We start from the raw sequence: 16253 nt of genomic DNA, 5'->3' as shown, positions 1-16253 counted from the left end.
ACCTCACCAGTGCCGAGTACAGGGGTGAGATCCCTTCCCTGTTGGCGCCTCAGGGCCCGTGGCCATGTCCTCCCGCAACCCACCCACCATTTCCCGCTGTCCCACATCTGCCCTGTCCACGGCCGGAGAGCCCAGCCCACCTGTGTCCACCCCACCATTCCCACCGTGTGCAGTGCCAGCAGTGCCACCCCAGGGAACGTGAAGTGCTGGGCCAGGGTTATCAAAACTAAACCTTTACTGGGAAGGCGGCGCTGCCTGCAGCGGGGCTGGGGTGCAGCCATGGGGGCCCCTCCTGCCCCAGCGCGCTCAGGGGGCCGGGCCCGGCTGCCGTCGCTCCTGCATGGAGAAGGACTGGCTGCGGATGCGGAAGGCCACCTCCTGCGTGCGGAAGGTGAGGCCGAAGATGTCCTCGTGGTAGCGGTTCTTGTCCTGGGGGGAGTGAGGCGTCAGGCGGTGTGGCAGGCGCAGTGCCAGCATGCTGTGCCTCCCCCGGCCCTTACCCGCAGCTCGCTGATGAAGTCTCCCGCCTGCCCCAGCGTCATGCCGGCCTGCTGCACCAGGATGTGCTGCACTGTCTGCAGCACCTCAGTGGCCATCGTCACGTCCCCGCAGACGTACATGTGCCCAGCGCTCTGGCACAGCACCCGGTGCACCTCCGCCGCCAGCTGCGTCCGCAGCACGTCCTGCACGTAGGTCTGGGGACACCAGAATCACAGAATCATCTAGTTTGGAAAAGACCTTGAAGATCCAACCATTAACCTCAAACTAACCGTTCTCAACTCCGCCAGATCCCTCAGCGCTGGGGTGGCCGCTGACACTTGGCACGTGACCCCATGTCCCCACCCTGCCCCGTCATACCCCATCCTTGTCACTGTCCCCACTCTTGCCTCCATCCCTGTCTTTTGTGTCCCTATCCCCATCCCTTCCATTTCTGTCCCCACTCTTGTCTCCATCATGCCCCTGTCCTCCGCTCCATCCTAGTCTGTCTCCATTCTTTCCCCACCCCTGTCCTGCCCCTGTCCCGTCCCACCTTGGGGGTCCCCGGCTCGCGGGAGAAGGCGGTGAGGACCTGGCTGAGGGCCCCCTGCTCCTGCGCCTCCTGCATCTCTTGCCGGTAGATGTGGTCCAGCGCAGAGGAGCGGCACCCGAACACCAGCACCATGCTGCCCAGGGGGGCACCTGCAGGGGGGGCACCACCTGCGACCTGGACCTGTGGCCCCATGGCCCCATACCCCGCCTCCCCACTACCCTATGTCCTTCAACCCCCCATGTCCCTCTGTCCCCATGTTGCCCTGTCCCGCCATCCCTGTGTCCCCCATCCCTGTGTCCCCCCAACCCCATGTCCCCCTATCCCCATGCCACCCCAGCCTTGTGTCCCCAGCCTCCATCCCCCTCCCCATGTCCCCACGGCCCTGCACCCCCGCATCGCCACACTCTGCGCCCCTGTGGCACCCTGTCCCCTTGTCCCTGACCCCCAACCTTCTGTCCCCAGGTTGCCACACCCCTCCATTCCTGTGTGTCCCTGTGTCTTTTGTCCCGCATCCTGGTGCCACCATGTCCTTGTGTCCTTATGCCCCCAGCCTCTGCCCCTGTCCCCAGCCCCCTGTCCCCATGCCGCCCAGTCCCATGTCCCCATGTCCCCAGCCGTGTCCCCCAGCCCCAGTCCCATGTCCCCCTATCCCCAGCCCACTGTCCCCATGTCCCCAGCCCTGTGTCCCCCAGCCCCAGTCCCATGTCCCCCTATCCCCAGCCCCCTGTCCCCATGTCCCCCTGTCCTCAGCCCCATATCCCCCTGTCCTCATGTCCCCATGCCCCAGCCCTGTATCCCCCAGCCCCAGCCCCACATCCCCTTGTCCCCGTGTCCCCCTGTCCCCATGTCCCCCTGTATTCAGCCCCCTGTCCCCATGTCCCCATGTCCTCAGCCCCGTGTCCATCTGTCCCCAGCCCCATGTCACCATCCCCATGCCCCCACCCCACATCCCCCTGTCCCTGTGTCCCACTGTCCCCAACCTCCAGCTCTCAGGTGGTGCAGTCGGTGCTGCCAGAAGCTGCGGAAGGGTGCGACGCCGGTGCCAGGTCCCACCAGGACGCAGGGGACCTCAGGGGTGGGTGGCAGCCGGAACAAGGGGGCCCTGCGGGCAGTGGGTCACTGGGTGGCAGGGACACAGGGACAGGGAAGGGGAAGGGATCCTGAGAAATATAGTGCTGGGTACAAGGAGGGGGGCGTGCTGGGAAATGGTGTTGAGGGGTGCACTGAGGCATGCAGGGAGATGCAGGCAGGCGGTGCAGGCAGGGGTCAGGCAAGGGGACAGTTCCTTACCCCCGGATGAAGGCGGGCACTGTGTCCCCGGGCTGCAGCTGCGCCAGCCAGGTGGAGCAGACGCCGTAGTGTAGGGGACCCTGCCCGTCTGCGGGGAGCCAAGGCGCTGGAGGGGCTGCGGCAAACAGCCCCCCCTGGCAGGGGCTGGGGACACCATTATCCCCGGGGGAACAGGGGCCCTGGGGGGCCTGGGGCCTGGCTGGTGCCAGGGTCGGAGGTCCATGTCCAATGACAGCACCCAGGCACTCTGTGATGGGGCTGGGTGGGACACTGGAGGGGCCCTGGGGACCAGGAGGAGGCCCTGGGGACCTGGAGATACCCTGAGGGACCAGGAGATGTGCTGGGGGGCCTCAAGATGCTCTGGAGATGACAGGGATGTCCTGGGGACCCTAGAGATGCCCTGGGGACCGGGGGATGTCCTGGGAACCTGGTGACATCCTGGGCACCCTGGAGGTGCCTTCGGAACCTGGAGACATGCTGGGGGACCTGGAGATACCCTGGGGACCAGGCATATGCCCTGAGGACTATAGAGGTGCCCTGGGGATCTGGAGATGCCCTGGGGGACCTGGAGGTGCCCTAGGGTCCCTGGAGGTGTCCTGGGGACTGAGAGGATGTCCTGGGGACCTGAAGATGTGCTGGAGGACCTAGAGGTGACCTGGGGACCCTGGAGGTGCCCTGGGGATCAGGGGAATGCCCTGGGACCTGGCGATGTGCTGGAGCACCTCAAGATACGCTGGGGACCTTCGAGGTGCCCTGGGGACCTGGAGATACCCTGAAGATCCTGGAGATGCCCTGGGAATCAGCGGGATGCCCCAGGGCGGTGCAACACGGTGGCGCTGGGAGCAGGAATTGCCATTTGGGTGGCAGGGCAGAAGGCAGCAGCCCCCTGCCCGGGACCCCCCCTCCCTGTCCCCATCCACACTCACCCTCGCTGTGGTAGGTGACGACAGCCACGGTGAGGTGGATCTCCCCAGGGCTGGGGCCGGGTGCGGAGCTGATGGAGTAGTAGCGTGGCTGGAGCAGTGGCAGCTGGGTGAGCAGCAGGGCAGCCGGCAGCCCCACCGAGGGGAACTCCTCCAGCACCTCCAGCAGAGTGGGGCACCGGAACCACTTCCACTCCTCATACAGACGGGCGTCCTGCAAGGCACCCAGCTGGACCACAGCCACCACGCCCAGCCCTTGGCCTGGCAGGGACCCAGTATACCCACCAGGGAGGGGGCCAGCATCCAGCATCTCAGCCAGGGAGGGGGCCAGCATCCCAGTATCCCAGCCAGGGAGGGTCCCAGCATCCCAGCATCCCAGCTCCCCAGCACCTCTCCCCAACTGCTCTCCCTGGGGTGGAAGCCTGCTCATGCCCCCGCTGGCCCCACCTGGCTGAGCTCTTGCAGGCGCTGGCGGTGGGCCGGCTCCCGGGCCAGTGTGGCCAGAAGCTGCAGGAACTGGGGGGTTGGTGGGGCAGCCACGTCCAGGAAGAAAGTGAGGGCCTGGGCCAGGGTGCAGGGGGGCAGACGATTCTGCAGCACCCAGGAGCGGGATGGGGGGCACCCTCCTGTGGGGGAGCAGAACGGGATGGGATGGGGGCAACCAGCCCCTTCTCCTTCCCCTTCCCCTTCCTCTCCCCCTCCCCTTCTCCCTCCCCTTCCCTTCTTTCCCCTCCCCTCCCCTCCCCTCCCCTCCCCTTCCCTTCCCTTCCCTTCCCTTCCCTTCCCTTCCCTTCCCTTCCCTTCCCTTCCCTTCCCTTCCCTTCCCTTCCCTTCCCTTCCCTTCCCTTCCCTTCCCTTCCCTTCCCTTCCCTCCCTCCCCTCCCCTCCCCTCCCCTCCCCTCCCCTCCCCTCCCCTCCCTCCCCTCCCCTCCCCTCCCCTCCCCTCCCCTCCCCTCCCCTCCCCTTCCCTTCCCTTCCCTTCCCTTCCCTTCCCTTCCCTTCCCTTCCCTTCCCTTCCCTTCCCTTCCCTTCCCTTCCCTTCCCTTCCCTTCCCTTCCCTTCCCTTCCCTTCCCTTCCCTTCCCTTCCCTCCCCTCCCCTCCCCTCCCCTCCCCTCCCCTCCCCTCCCCTTCCCTTCCTTTCCCTTCCCTTCCCTCCCCTTCCCTCCCCTCCCCTCCCCTTTCCCGACCCCTCCCTACCGCCGGGGTCCCCCTCCAGGCTCTCCACCAGGACGGGCTGTTCGGGGGCCGGGGGGTCCTCCACGCGCCCCACAGTAGCCCCCGCACCAGCTCGTCCCGGTTTGCGGGGAACACGCCGAGGTGGTCCCCGGGCTGGTACCGCAGCTCCGCCTGCCCCCCCGAGTCCAGTCGCACCAGCAGCGTGGCCCGGCTGCGGGGGGGGGTGGGGGGTGTCAGCAGGGAGGGAGGGGGCGGGGGGAGGGGGGGGCGAGGGTACAGAGTGGGTCTGGGGGTGGCTGGGGGTGAGGCCCCAGGGGTTGGGAGGGTCCCGAGGGTGGGGAGGTCCCAGTGTTGGGGGGAGGGTAGGGGGGGTGGCAGAGTGTCGCGGGGGTGGGGGGGTCCCGTGGGTTTGGGAGGTCCCAGGGTTGCAGAGCGGTCCCAGGACTGGGGGGGTCCAGGCGATGAGGGGTCCTGTCCGACATGGAGTCCCGGAGGTGAGGGGGTCCAGAGGGTGCAGAGGGGTCTCAGGGGTTTGGGGTGACCCAGGGATGCGAAGGGGTCCAGGGGGTATGTGAGGGGGGGGTGCCGGGAGTGTGAAGGGGTCCCAGGAATTGGGGGGGTGGAGTGGGGGCCACGGGGGTGAGCAGGGAGGTTCCAGGGGTGAGGAGGGTCTTGGAGACACGGGCGCCCAGGGGTAGGGGGGGTGTTGGGGGTCCCAGGGGTGGGGCATCCCGAGGGTGCGGAGGGGTACCAGGGGTATGTGTGGGGGGGTTCCAGGGGTGAGGGGGGCGTCCCGTGATGTGGGGGTGTCCCGGGGCGAGGTGGGGGGGCTCACCTGGACTCATCGCTCTGCAGGTTCTCCACCGAAAGCACCGTGCAGGGGAACACCCGGCGCTTGTGCAGCTGGGACAGTCCTGGGGGGCATGGAGGGGGGGGCAGGGGTCACGGGGGGGCTGGGAGGGGATGAGGGGGTGACAGCGGGTCCTGGGGAGGTCATGGGGGGGCTAGGAAGGTCACGGGGGATCTCGGGGAGACTCTTGGCAGGATGATGTGGGGATCTCACATTCGCGCCGGTTGTAGAGGGGTGTCCCGGGGCGGGGGGGCCGCGGGGTGTTGTCCCCAGAGCTGTGGGGTGCGGGGAAGGGCGGTGTCGGGGGGGGGGGGGGGGGCAGTGGGACACATGCCAGTTGTGGATGGAGGGCGATGCAGAGGAGTAGGGGCCTCCCGCAGGAGGGGCCGGGTGTGCTTTGGGAGGGGGTCGCGGGGGGGTGTCGGTACCGGCCAGGGTATCCGTGACCTGGGGCTGCCCGACCAGCCGGTGCCTCTGACGCTTCCAGCCCTGGGGGGGGGCAAAGAGCTCCTCGGCCCCCCCTGCCCCGTCTCCCACGCAGAAGGTCTCACAGGCAGCCTGGGGACACAGGGAAGGGGCTGGTGGGTGCCAGAGGGAGTCACACCCACCCCCCGATGCCCCCCCAGACTGACCTGGAAGACGAGGCGGGCCCACGTGCGGAAGGATTCCTCCTGGGCGCAGAGCTCGTCGCCTTCGCCCATGGGCAGGATCCGCTCCCCCCCAGCTCCTCCAGCCGCGTGTCCACTGCCCGGGCAAAGGCGCAGAAGTGGGGGTACGCCCGCGAGCCCAGCCCGAACACCGAGAACCTGCCACCACGGGGAGGGGAGGGGAGAGGTGAGGCTGAGCACAGTGACCCCAGACCCTCCGATGGAGGGTTGGAGCCTGCACTGTGAGTGAGGGCACCTGGGGAGGGGAGAGGGGGGCACCCAGGGATCTGGGTGGGGGGTGCCCAGGGCTGTGGGGGCTGTGGGTGGGGGGCTGTGTGAGCAGAGGGTGGTTTGGGCTGTGGGTGGGGGCCACTCAGGGTTGTGGTGGGGAGATGCTCAGGGATCTTGGTGGGGGATACTCAGGGCTCTCAGTGAGGGGCACACAGGACTGTGGGTCAGGGTGGGGGTGTGTGAGCAGGGCGTAGTCAGGGTCATTACAAGTGGGGTTCAGGGTTGAGAACCCCCAGGGGCAGTTCCTGCCCCCTCCCACAGCCACAGGATGGATGGGGCTGGAGCTGCTGGTGCCAGGGCCAGTGCCCACCGCAGGCTCTGCCCCCTCCCTGGGCCACAGACCTGCCTGGCACTGTGCAGACCCCTGGATGGAGCACCCCAAGCAGGACACCGTGATCAGGCAGAGGACCCCGTCCCCATCTCCGTCCCTGTGCCCGTCGCCATGGCCATGGCTGTGCCAGCAGTACCTCAGGGCGCCCAGTGTGCCAGCACTGTCGGTGTTGCTCAGTTGCCGCCGCTTCTTCTTCCAGGAGGCGACGAGCTGGTCCGACTGCGAGACGCTGTTGAACCGCAGCTTGTAGCTCCTGTGCGGGATGTGAGGGCAGGGTGAGGGCAGGGTGAGGGCAGTCGGCCCTTCCCCACTCCCCACCCGGGCACCCCCGGGGTGCTCACTTGGGTGGCTCAGCCTGTGAGGTATGGGTGTAGGGTGAAGTCATCTCCATCAGCGCCTTGGAGAAGCTCTATTGGGGACAGCATGTCAGCACCCCATCCCCATCCCATCCCCTCCCCATCTCATCCCATCCCCATCCCCATCCCATCCCCATCCCCATCCCATCCCTGTCGCAATCCCACTCTCATCCTATCCTCATCCTCATCCCCATCCCATCCCACCCCCATGCCTGTCCCATCCCTACCCCATTCCCATCTTATCCCACCCCCATCCCATCCCATCCCATCCCTGCCCCAATTCCACCCCCATCCTATCCTCATCGTCATCCCAGTCCCAATCCCATCCTATCTCACCCCATCCCATCTCATCCTATCCCCATTCCATCCCCGTCCAGTTCCATCTCACTCCAATCCATCCCTCCCCACCCCCATCCCACCCCCTCTCCCCACAGCCCCCCACCTCTGCACACTCGGGGGGGTCCCCATTGCCAAATGTGCTGGTCACCACCAGCACCAGGGTCTCGTGCTCCAGGGACACCACATCGTACTCATCCATGCACAGCACCTTGGGGGGGGCGAAACGACACGGTGTTAGGCCACAGGCCTTTGGCCCCATGGTGGGGGTGTTTTGGGTCGGGGGAGATATCCCACCCCCTCCATCTCCCCCTACCCACCTTGGGGTCAAAGGCACGTCGGAAGAGCTGGCAGAGGTTCCAGGCGTAGGTCCGGGATTTGCCGGTCTCGGTGGCGTAGAGGATGGTGGCCTTTACCCGCCGCGCCATCATGTGTCCCATCAGCTTGGCTGAGATCTTCACCGCGCTGCGGAGGTGGGATCACCTGCTAGGCGTCCAGCCCTGGCACCCGTGGGCAGGATCCCTGCCCCTCCCACACACCCCCCACCCCCAGGGTGGGCACCTACTTGGCCACTTCCTTGAAGGTCTTTCTCCTGGTGACGGTGGTGCCTTTGGAGACGTAGACCTTCCAGGCATCGGGCTGGGGGGGCAGGCAGGGGGTCAGCTAGGGGGCTGGGGGGGGTGGGGGGGGGCCATGGGGCCGGGCCCACCTGGTAGCGGAAGGTTGGGCAGAGCTGGTAGTTGACCATCTCCTGGTGGAAAACAGGGGTGAGGCTGCCCGAGATGGGGGGCACAATCCAGACCCAGTCAGCTGGGCAACCCCCCCGCGTCCGCAGCTCGTTCTCCATGTGCTTCACAAAAGACTCGGTGGCTGCGTGATGGTCCACGATTGTCACCTTGGCCGCCTGCGGGGATGGTGGGCTTGGAGGGGGGGGGACGGGGACTGGGAGCAGCCGGCGCCCACCCCAGTGGTGTTGGGGTCGTCTCTCCCCAGCCGCGCATCCCACCTGGTAGCTATGCAGCACGGCAACGTTCACCTCCACAGCCGCCTTGTCCTTCCAGAGGGACGAGGTGGTCCGTGTGTCCAGCCCCATGCGCAGGGCCACCTCCTGCCAGTTGCATGGGGAGAAGAGGGGGGGCTCAGCCCGATTCCCTGCCCGGGGGGGTGCAGGGGTCCCCCGTGGGGGGCGTGGGGCTCACCGGCAGCAGGTTGTAGCGCTGGCTGTCACAGAGGTTCCTGGTGCCGATCTCGCTGCTCATGTACCAGCCGTTGAAGGGGGCCGCTGGGAACTCCAGCCCCCCGATCTCCAGCAGCATGTTGGAGACGGCCGGCAACGCGTACCACCGCAGCCCCAGCTCCCCAAACCACTCCAACCTGCGAGGGGAGGGGGGGCGTGGGGATGAGCTCTGCCTGGGGATCCCCCAGCAACCCTCCCAACCTCTATCCCAGTCCTGCTCCCAACCCCTCCCCAGGTCACTTGGGGCCATGGGGGACAGGCAGGACCCGTGGTGGCTGGGGGGGGGGGGGGGGGGGGGGGGCAGAGCCCCACTCACGTGGGGTGCTGGAGGGGCACCTCGAGGACCAGCTCCGACGGGAGGGGGAAGAGCTCGGGGGGGTCCTCGGGGCCTTGCAGCAGCAGCGGCAGCACGTCGAAGCGGCCGTCGCCGGGGGTCCAGCCATGGTGGATGCAAAGCTGGGGGGAGGGATGGCAGTGTCAGGGTGGACGTGGCACCGGGGGGGTCCAGGGGTGCAGGGGTGCAGTGGGGTGAGTGTCTCCCCACCTCGGTGATGTCAACATTGGCGGGGTCCCCCCGCACAGAGCCGTCGGGCTGCTGGTAGCCAGCATAGCGGATCAGCTGCGTGTTCCAGATGCGGAAATCGCCCCGGCCCGGCGTCCGCTGGGGGAAGATGGTGATGGCCGACCTGGATGGGATGGAGGGGCCAGGGTGGGATGTCAGTGACACCCCCACTGCCTGTGGGTGCTGGAGGAGGGGTCCTGCCAGCAGTGAGCGAGGTGGCCGGGCAGGGCTCTCACCGAATGTTGCCGCGGTTGGTGGCATATTGGATGTGGGTGCAGAGGAAGCTGAACATCTCCCCCACGTTGGCGCAGTCCCGGGCGTCAAACACCTGTGGGACACGGGGTGACCCCCAGGCGTGGGGCAAGTGTGGGGTGGGGGTCCCCGCCAGCACTGTGGGATGCCCCTACTGCCCTCACCTGCAGCTTGTTCCACTGGATGCGCCCCACGCAGCGCGCAGCATTGCGCCAGGCCTGCTTGGCCCCGAAAACAAGCTCGGGCTCCAGAAGCTGGTAGGTGCCGGTGGCCGCGATAGCGGCTTCTACCTCCCGCAGCCGCTGGGCGTGTGCAGGGGAGTTCTCCCTTCGAATGGACACCCCCTCACCTCAGTCCCCCCTCCCCGAGACCCCACACACCGCTGTGGGGTGCAGGGTGCTCCCAGGCAGGGCTGGGGCTAGGGGGTGTCCTGGGACACAGCTGAGGCTCTGGGGTTACTTTGGGGCAGGGATGGGGATGTGGGGTGACCCAGGGCAGGAATGGGGGTGAGATGTGCTTTGGGGCAAGGCTGGGGCTTTGGGGTACCTGTCTTGTGCAGGGCTGGAGTTGTGGGGTGCTCAGGGCAAAGCTGGGATTTTGGGGTACTTTGGGGCAGAGATGGGAATGTGGGGTGCTCTGGGGTATGGATGGGGGTGAGGGGTGCCCCAGGACATAGATGGGGCTGTGGGGTGCTCTGGGGTACAGATTGGGCTGTGGGGTGCCCCAGGGCAGGGATGGGGCTGGGCTGTGAGGTGCTCTTGGGTACGGATGGGGCTGTGCAGTACTCCAGGACAGAGATGAGGCTGTGGGGTGCTCTGGGGTATGGACCGGGCTGTGGGGCACCCCGAGGCAGGGCAGGCCCCCACCGTGGCCCCCACTCACCGCCGCAGGGACAGGTAGTACTGGGTGATGAAGTCCCGGGCCAGGCCCAGCAGCTCCTCGGGAGGACGGGCACCCTCGGGGACTGGGGCCGGCAGCGGCCGCGGCAGCACCAGCGAGCCCAGGCAGCGCTGCCCTGAGCAGGGCAGCTCCTGGGGCAGGAGGGGTCACTCGGGGGGCCCTGCCCCGCACCCCCACTCCCAGATACCCCGCATTGCCATCTACACATCCCCCATCCCGGGCCTGCCAGACCTGACCCCTCAGCCCTGCACCCCCCCCATCCTGCACTCCTCCATCCTGTACCCCCATCTCTTCACCTGCAGTCCTGCACCCCCCATCCTGCATACCCCCCCATCCCTATGGCCCTCAAGCCTGCACACACCCATTCCCACACCCCATTCCCCCCCACCTCATGCCCCCCAGCCCTGTTGCCTCCCAGCCCCACACCCCCAGTCCCAATCCCTGCACCCCAAACCCCCCAGGACACCGTATCACCCTGCCTTGCACCCCAGCCCCATGTCACCCAGCCCTTCAACCCCGAACTCTGCACCCCCAGCTCTACCCCCCGCATGCCATGCCCCCCAGAACCCCGTGCCCCCCAGCCCTGCACCCCCCACCTGCAGAGCCTGGGCACAGAGTGTGTCATAGCCGATGCTCCCCGTCTCCCAGTTTTTCAGCCGGGCAAAGCGAGGGGGCTCCGCTGGGCGAGTGGGTGCCGTGCTGGGAGGGGTGACAGCCCTGAGCTCTGCCCAGGCACAGTGGGGACCCCCAGCCTGCACCCCCATGTGTAGACCACAGCTGGGGACCCCAGAGGGAGGCACCCCCACATACCCACTCCAGCGGCTCCAACACCGGGACACTCACAGCCTCTGGCACCCCGGGGTGCTGGGACCCGCCCATGGAGACCGCGGCCCCCGTGGGGTGGGAAGAGGGAGCCAGCGGGGGCAAGTGGGGGGCACTGGGGTGATGAGATCTATGGGGTGGGGGGGGTGCTATGGACATGGGGGTGACCAGGGACCTCCGCTGCCCCCCAGCTCCTGGTGCTCCTGTGGTGGCCCCAGCTGAGCTTCATGGGGCTGAGCTGGGAAGGGGCTGAGCCGGAGAGAGGTCAGCAGGATGGGGGGGGCGTGGGGCGTTCCTGGGCCTTGTGTGTGTGACAGTGTGAACAATGGCCATGAGTCAGAGCGGGCTCCCAGCCACCGAAGGGGTGAACCGACCTCCCATCCCTGTCCCCTCTGGACTGGGGTGTCCCCACGCGTCCTGGCACGGCTCTACCACCCACCCGCACTCAATCCCACGCATCCCACCGGCACCAGTACGTCCCGATGTGTCCCACGGGCTATTGGGGGGCTGGGGGCACCACAGTGGGGCTGCTGGGGACACACCATGGGGCAAGGGATACTGGCATGATGCCATGGGGCACCATGGGCAGGCAGGTGGGCGCAGGGTTCTGCTGCCCCAGCGAGCCACACACGCTGCCCAGTGGGGACACATCTCCGGTGGGGACATGTCACCAGCAGGGACACATCTCCGGTGGGCTCAGGCCGTGTGGGGATGTCCCTGTGAGCCATGGTGGAGCCAGGCATGAGGGGACCAAGTGTGGGGGTCCCCGTCGAGGCACGGCAGCTGACACAGTGGGTGCCGCTGCCCCATCCACCCCATCCGTCCATCCCACCCCGTCCATCCCGCACACCCACCTGCCCCGCTCGGTGCCGGTGGTCTCCTCAGGTGCTGCACTGAGCTGGCGGGAGCAGAGGCCGAGGCCACAGGAGCGGGCAGCGCCGGGCAGCACGGCCGGCAGGTTGCCCATCGTGCCGCCACTGAGCTGCCAGCTCCGGGAGCGGCCGCTTCCTCCGGCTGCGGTGGGGAAGTGGTGACCTCGGCCACACACGCCTCCGCCCCGCGCACAATGGGCGCCCCACCACCGTGACGCCGCCCACCAGGACACGGCCCTGGGCCCCACTGCGGACCCTGCCGTGGGGCTAATGAGAGGGGCTTTGGGCCTGCTCTGCCCTCCCTGCGCCCCAGCACGTGGACGAGGGGGACGCGGTGACAACAACGCAGAGGGCGCAGCATGCACAGGACCCTCAGCACAGCCACAGGGCCCTGGCACACCCACGGGACCCCCAGAACAGCAGTGGAACTCTCGGCATGGCCCAGGACACCCAGCATGGCCATGGGACCCCCAACATGGCCATGAGACCCCCAGCACTGTCATGGGACTCCCAGATTGGCCATGAGACCCCCAGCACAGCCACCAAACCCCCAACATGGCCACGGGACCCCCAGCACAGCCACGGCACCCCAGAATGGCCACAGAACCCCTAGCATGGCCACAGGACCCCAGAATGGCCACAGGACTCCCAGCACGGCCATGAGCCCCCCATCATGGCTACAGGACACCAAAACAGCTACAGGACCCCCAGCACAGCCATGGGACCGTCCCCAACCACTGCCCCAGGGAGGGATTCGCTCCCCCCACCTGAAGGGAGAGGGGCAAGGGGCTGTGGGTTTGGGATCTGCCCCCCCCTGCCCTGCTGGGGCCAGCTCTCCCCTACCCCCGCCACCCTTCCTGCTGTGTGTGGGTCCCCTGGGGTGTCCCCAAGGTGTCCTAAGTTTGTGCCAGGAGGTTGGGTGCCCCGCGGGGGACCCAGCCCCGCCCCCCCCCCCCCAACCCACGGGCTGTAGGACAGACATCCAGAGCGAGCCCCCGGTTTCCCCGAGGCCCCCCTGCACAGGGCCACAGCTCCCCACCCAGTTCCTGCCATGGACGTGCCAGGCTGCTCCCCAGGGACCCCCGGGCTGGGCACCCTGAAATGGGGGGGGACTGCTCCCCTGGGAGCCTCCCTGGGGCGGGGGGGCACCGGAGGCGGGGGACACTCGGGGGAGACGGGCCAGGATGAAGAGGGGGTCACCCGAGCTATCGGCAGAACTAGGGGGTCCCACGGTAACCCCGAGTGGGATGGGGGTTCCAGGGGGAGGTGGTGACGGGGACCCCGGGTGCCGGGGTGGGGGGGGTTGCAGGAGGGGACAGGGGCCCCGGGGCGGGGGCTGCGGGATGTTCTGGGGGTGCGGGGGGGGGAAGAGGGGCTTGTCTGCGGGCGCCGTGTCCTGTCCCGGGGGTGGGTGCAGGGTCCCCGGGGCACTGTCTGGGGGGTCCGGCCGCGGTTCGCTGTGGCGGGGGACGGGGGCGGGGGGGGCCGTGGTCCCCGCAGCCGACGGGAAACCGCGCCCGGCCCCGGCTGCAGGCGGTTCCTTCCTGCGCCGGGGGGAAGCGGGGACTTGGGGGGGGGGGGGGGGGGCGGGGTGGCGGGACGGGGTGGCGGGGGGTAACAGGGGGCGGTGGCAGAGCACCGTGGGGGGCACCCCATGGACCCCCGGGGGAGCACCAGGCGGGGGACGGGCTGGGTGCGAGGCAGTGGGTGCTGGAACAGGGTGGGTGGTCCCGGGTTACCCCGGTCCAGAGGGCGTGGGGGGGTCCCGGTCACCCCCTGCTTGGGGTGGGGGTCCCAGGTTGCCCCCGCTCCCCCAGGGTTTTCCTCGCCCCACCCCAGGCGGCCCCGTAACCCGCCTCCCCCCCCCAGCTCCCCCGTGTTCGCCGGGGGAGGGGCAAGCCTGTCCGTCAGTGCGGAGCGCCCATCCGACTGGCTGCCCTTCCCCGGGGGGGCGGGGACTCGGCCCTGGCGGGGCTCAGAGCTTGTCCTGCCCCACGGCTCGGCCCCTGCCCCTCAGCCTGCAGCCCCCCTGCCCCACAGTCTCCCCCCTGCCCTGCTCCTACCCACTCGTGGCCCTGTGGGGCACGTCTTCTGTGGGCTTGGCATGGCTCGGCTGGGCTGGGCTGGGCTGGGCTTGACCGGACTGGGCTGGACTGGGCTGGGCTGGACCGGGCTGAGCTGAGCTGAGCTGAGCTGAGCTGGACTGGACTGAGCTGGGCTGGGCCCGACCGTGTCGGGCCGGGCTGAGCTGCGCTGTGCTGGGCCGAACTGGGCTGTGCCGGGCTGTGCTGGGCCGGACTGGGCTGTGCTGAGCCTAACTGAACCTAACTGGGCTGTTCCGGGCCGGACTGGGTTGCTCTGGGCTGCACTGGGCCGGACGGGGCTGCGCTGGTCGGGTCCCGGCGGTCACAGCCCCGTCGGCGGGTCCGGGCCGGGTCCGGCGCCGGTTTCAGCACCTCGGACAGAGCCCGCGGGGCGGCCAGACTGGGACTAAACTGGGACTGGGACTGGAACCCGGACTGGACTCTGACTAGACTGGGAGTAAGACTGGGCTGGGACAGGGACTGGACTAAACTGGACTGTCTGGGACTGGGACTGGACTAGGAGTGGGACCAGCACCAGGACCAACATCATGGTAGAGAATGTGATTGGACGGAGATTGGGACTGGGACCGGCACTAGGACCTGAACTGGACTGGACTGGTAGAACTGCGAGTGGAATTTGAACTGGGACTGGGAACTGGGACTGGGACTGGGCAGCGACTGAGACAGGAGCTGGAACTGGGATTGGGACAAGGACAGGGAATGGAACTGAAACTTGGCCTTGGACTGGACAGGAACTGGAACTGCAACTGGGACCAGCATCAGGACCAGATTCATGACTGGGATTGGGATTGGATTGAGACCGAGACAGAACTGAGATTGGGATGGAGACTGGGATTGGGATGGAATTGGTTCTGCAACTGGGACTAAGACAGGAACTAGAACTGAACTGGGACTGGGACATGGACTGGAACTGGGATTTGGACTGGCACTCAACTGGGACTGGAGCTGGAAAGGGACAAGGAGTGGGACCAGACTAGGACCAGGTCTGGGACAAATATTATGACTAGGACCAGGATTAGACTGAGACTGGAACTAGGAATGGACTGGCATTGGGACCAGGACCAGGACCAGGACTGGGACTGGGACTGTACTGGGATTAGAGCAGACTGGATGGGGTCTGGAACTGGAAAAAAACCCAGAAACAGCATCATGACTGGGACCAGGATTGGAAAGTGATAGGGAATGGGACTGGGACTGGGGCTGGGACCAACAGCAGGACCAGTATCATGAATTAGATCAGGATTGGATTAGGACTGGGCTGGGACTGGGACTAGGACTGGACTGGTACTGTGGTGGAGGATGGATCTGGGACTGGGACTGGGATGGAACTGGGACTAGGACTGGAACTGGAACTGGGATCAGCATCATGACTAGGATCAGGATTGGTCTGCGACTGTGACTGGGACAGGGACCAGCACCAGAACCAGCATCATGACTGGGACAGGGATGGGACTGAGACTGCGATCTGGACTCGACTGTGACCTGGACTGCTCTGAACTGGACTGGACTGGGAGTGGGACTAGGACTAGGATAGGAAGTGGGACAAGTACCAGGACAGGGTCTGGGGCTGAAACTGGAACTGGGACCAGCATCAGGACCAGTATCATGAATTGGACCAGGATTAGACTGGGCCTAGGACTGGGACTGGGACCAGGACTGAGGCTTGGACTAGAGTGCGACTGAGACTGGGACCAACACCATTGTCGTGACTGGAACTGGAGATTGGGACTGAGACCGCGACTGGGACCTGGGCTGGACCAGGACTGGGACTGGAACTAGGACCAGCACCAGGACTAGCATCATGACTGGGACAGGGATTGGACTGAGACTGGGACTGGATCCAGCACTGGGACTGGGACTGGGACCGGACCTAGGACAGGGACTGACACTGGGACTGGAACTGAGACTGGGACCAGCATCATGACTGGGACTGGGATTGGACTGATATTGGGACTGCGACCCAGACTGGGACCTCGACTGGACTACACTGGGAATGGGGCAGGGATTAGGACAAAGACTGGGACTGGGACTGGATTGGACTGGACTCAACTGCCACTGGAACTTGAAGTGGAACTGAGACTGGGACTAGCACCAGGACCAGCATCATGATTGGGACAGGGATTGGACTGAGACTAGGACTGGGACCAGCACTAGGATTGGAACTGGGAATGGGATTCAGACTCAGACTTGGACTGGTACAGAGACGGGGATGGGATTGTGACTAGGACTGGGACTGGGCCTGGGACTGGGCCTGGAGTTGAGACTGCACTGG

General features: G+C 67.0%; 1 protein-coding gene across 1 annotated transcript; it reads right to left on the bottom strand.

Moving 5' to 3' along the window:
* Positions 1-217: 217 nt before the first annotated feature.
* NOS3 (nitric oxide synthase 3) lies at positions 218-11972 on the bottom strand. Its single transcript, XM_074900835.1, is given in 27 exon segments — positions 218-429; positions 501-695; positions 1031-1179; positions 2011-2132; positions 2321-2408; positions 3247-3457; positions 3691-3869; positions 4442-4511; positions 4514-4631; positions 5256-5334; positions 5699-5828; positions 5903-5994; positions 5997-6076; positions 6676-6792; positions 6881-6948; positions 7338-7442; positions 7552-7696; positions 7797-7870; positions 7941-8135; positions 8238-8339; positions 8431-8605; positions 8785-8924; positions 9013-9154; positions 9267-9358; positions 9447-9609; positions 10165-10313; positions 10779-11972. Coding segments are annotated over 27 exon segments (3471 nt in total). The 5' UTR covers positions 10947-11972; the 3' UTR covers positions 218-306.
* Positions 11973-16253: the final 4281 nt, after the last annotated feature.

The sequence above is a fragment of the Athene noctua genome, chromosome 2 (assembly GCF_965140245.1).
Source record: "Athene noctua chromosome 2, bAthNoc1.hap1.1, whole genome shotgun sequence".
Lineage (NCBI taxonomy): Eukaryota > Metazoa > Chordata > Aves > Strigiformes > Strigidae > Athene > Athene noctua.
The sequence above is the reverse complement of the archived record's forward strand: the minus strand, read 5'-3'. Positions and strand labels throughout refer to the sequence as shown.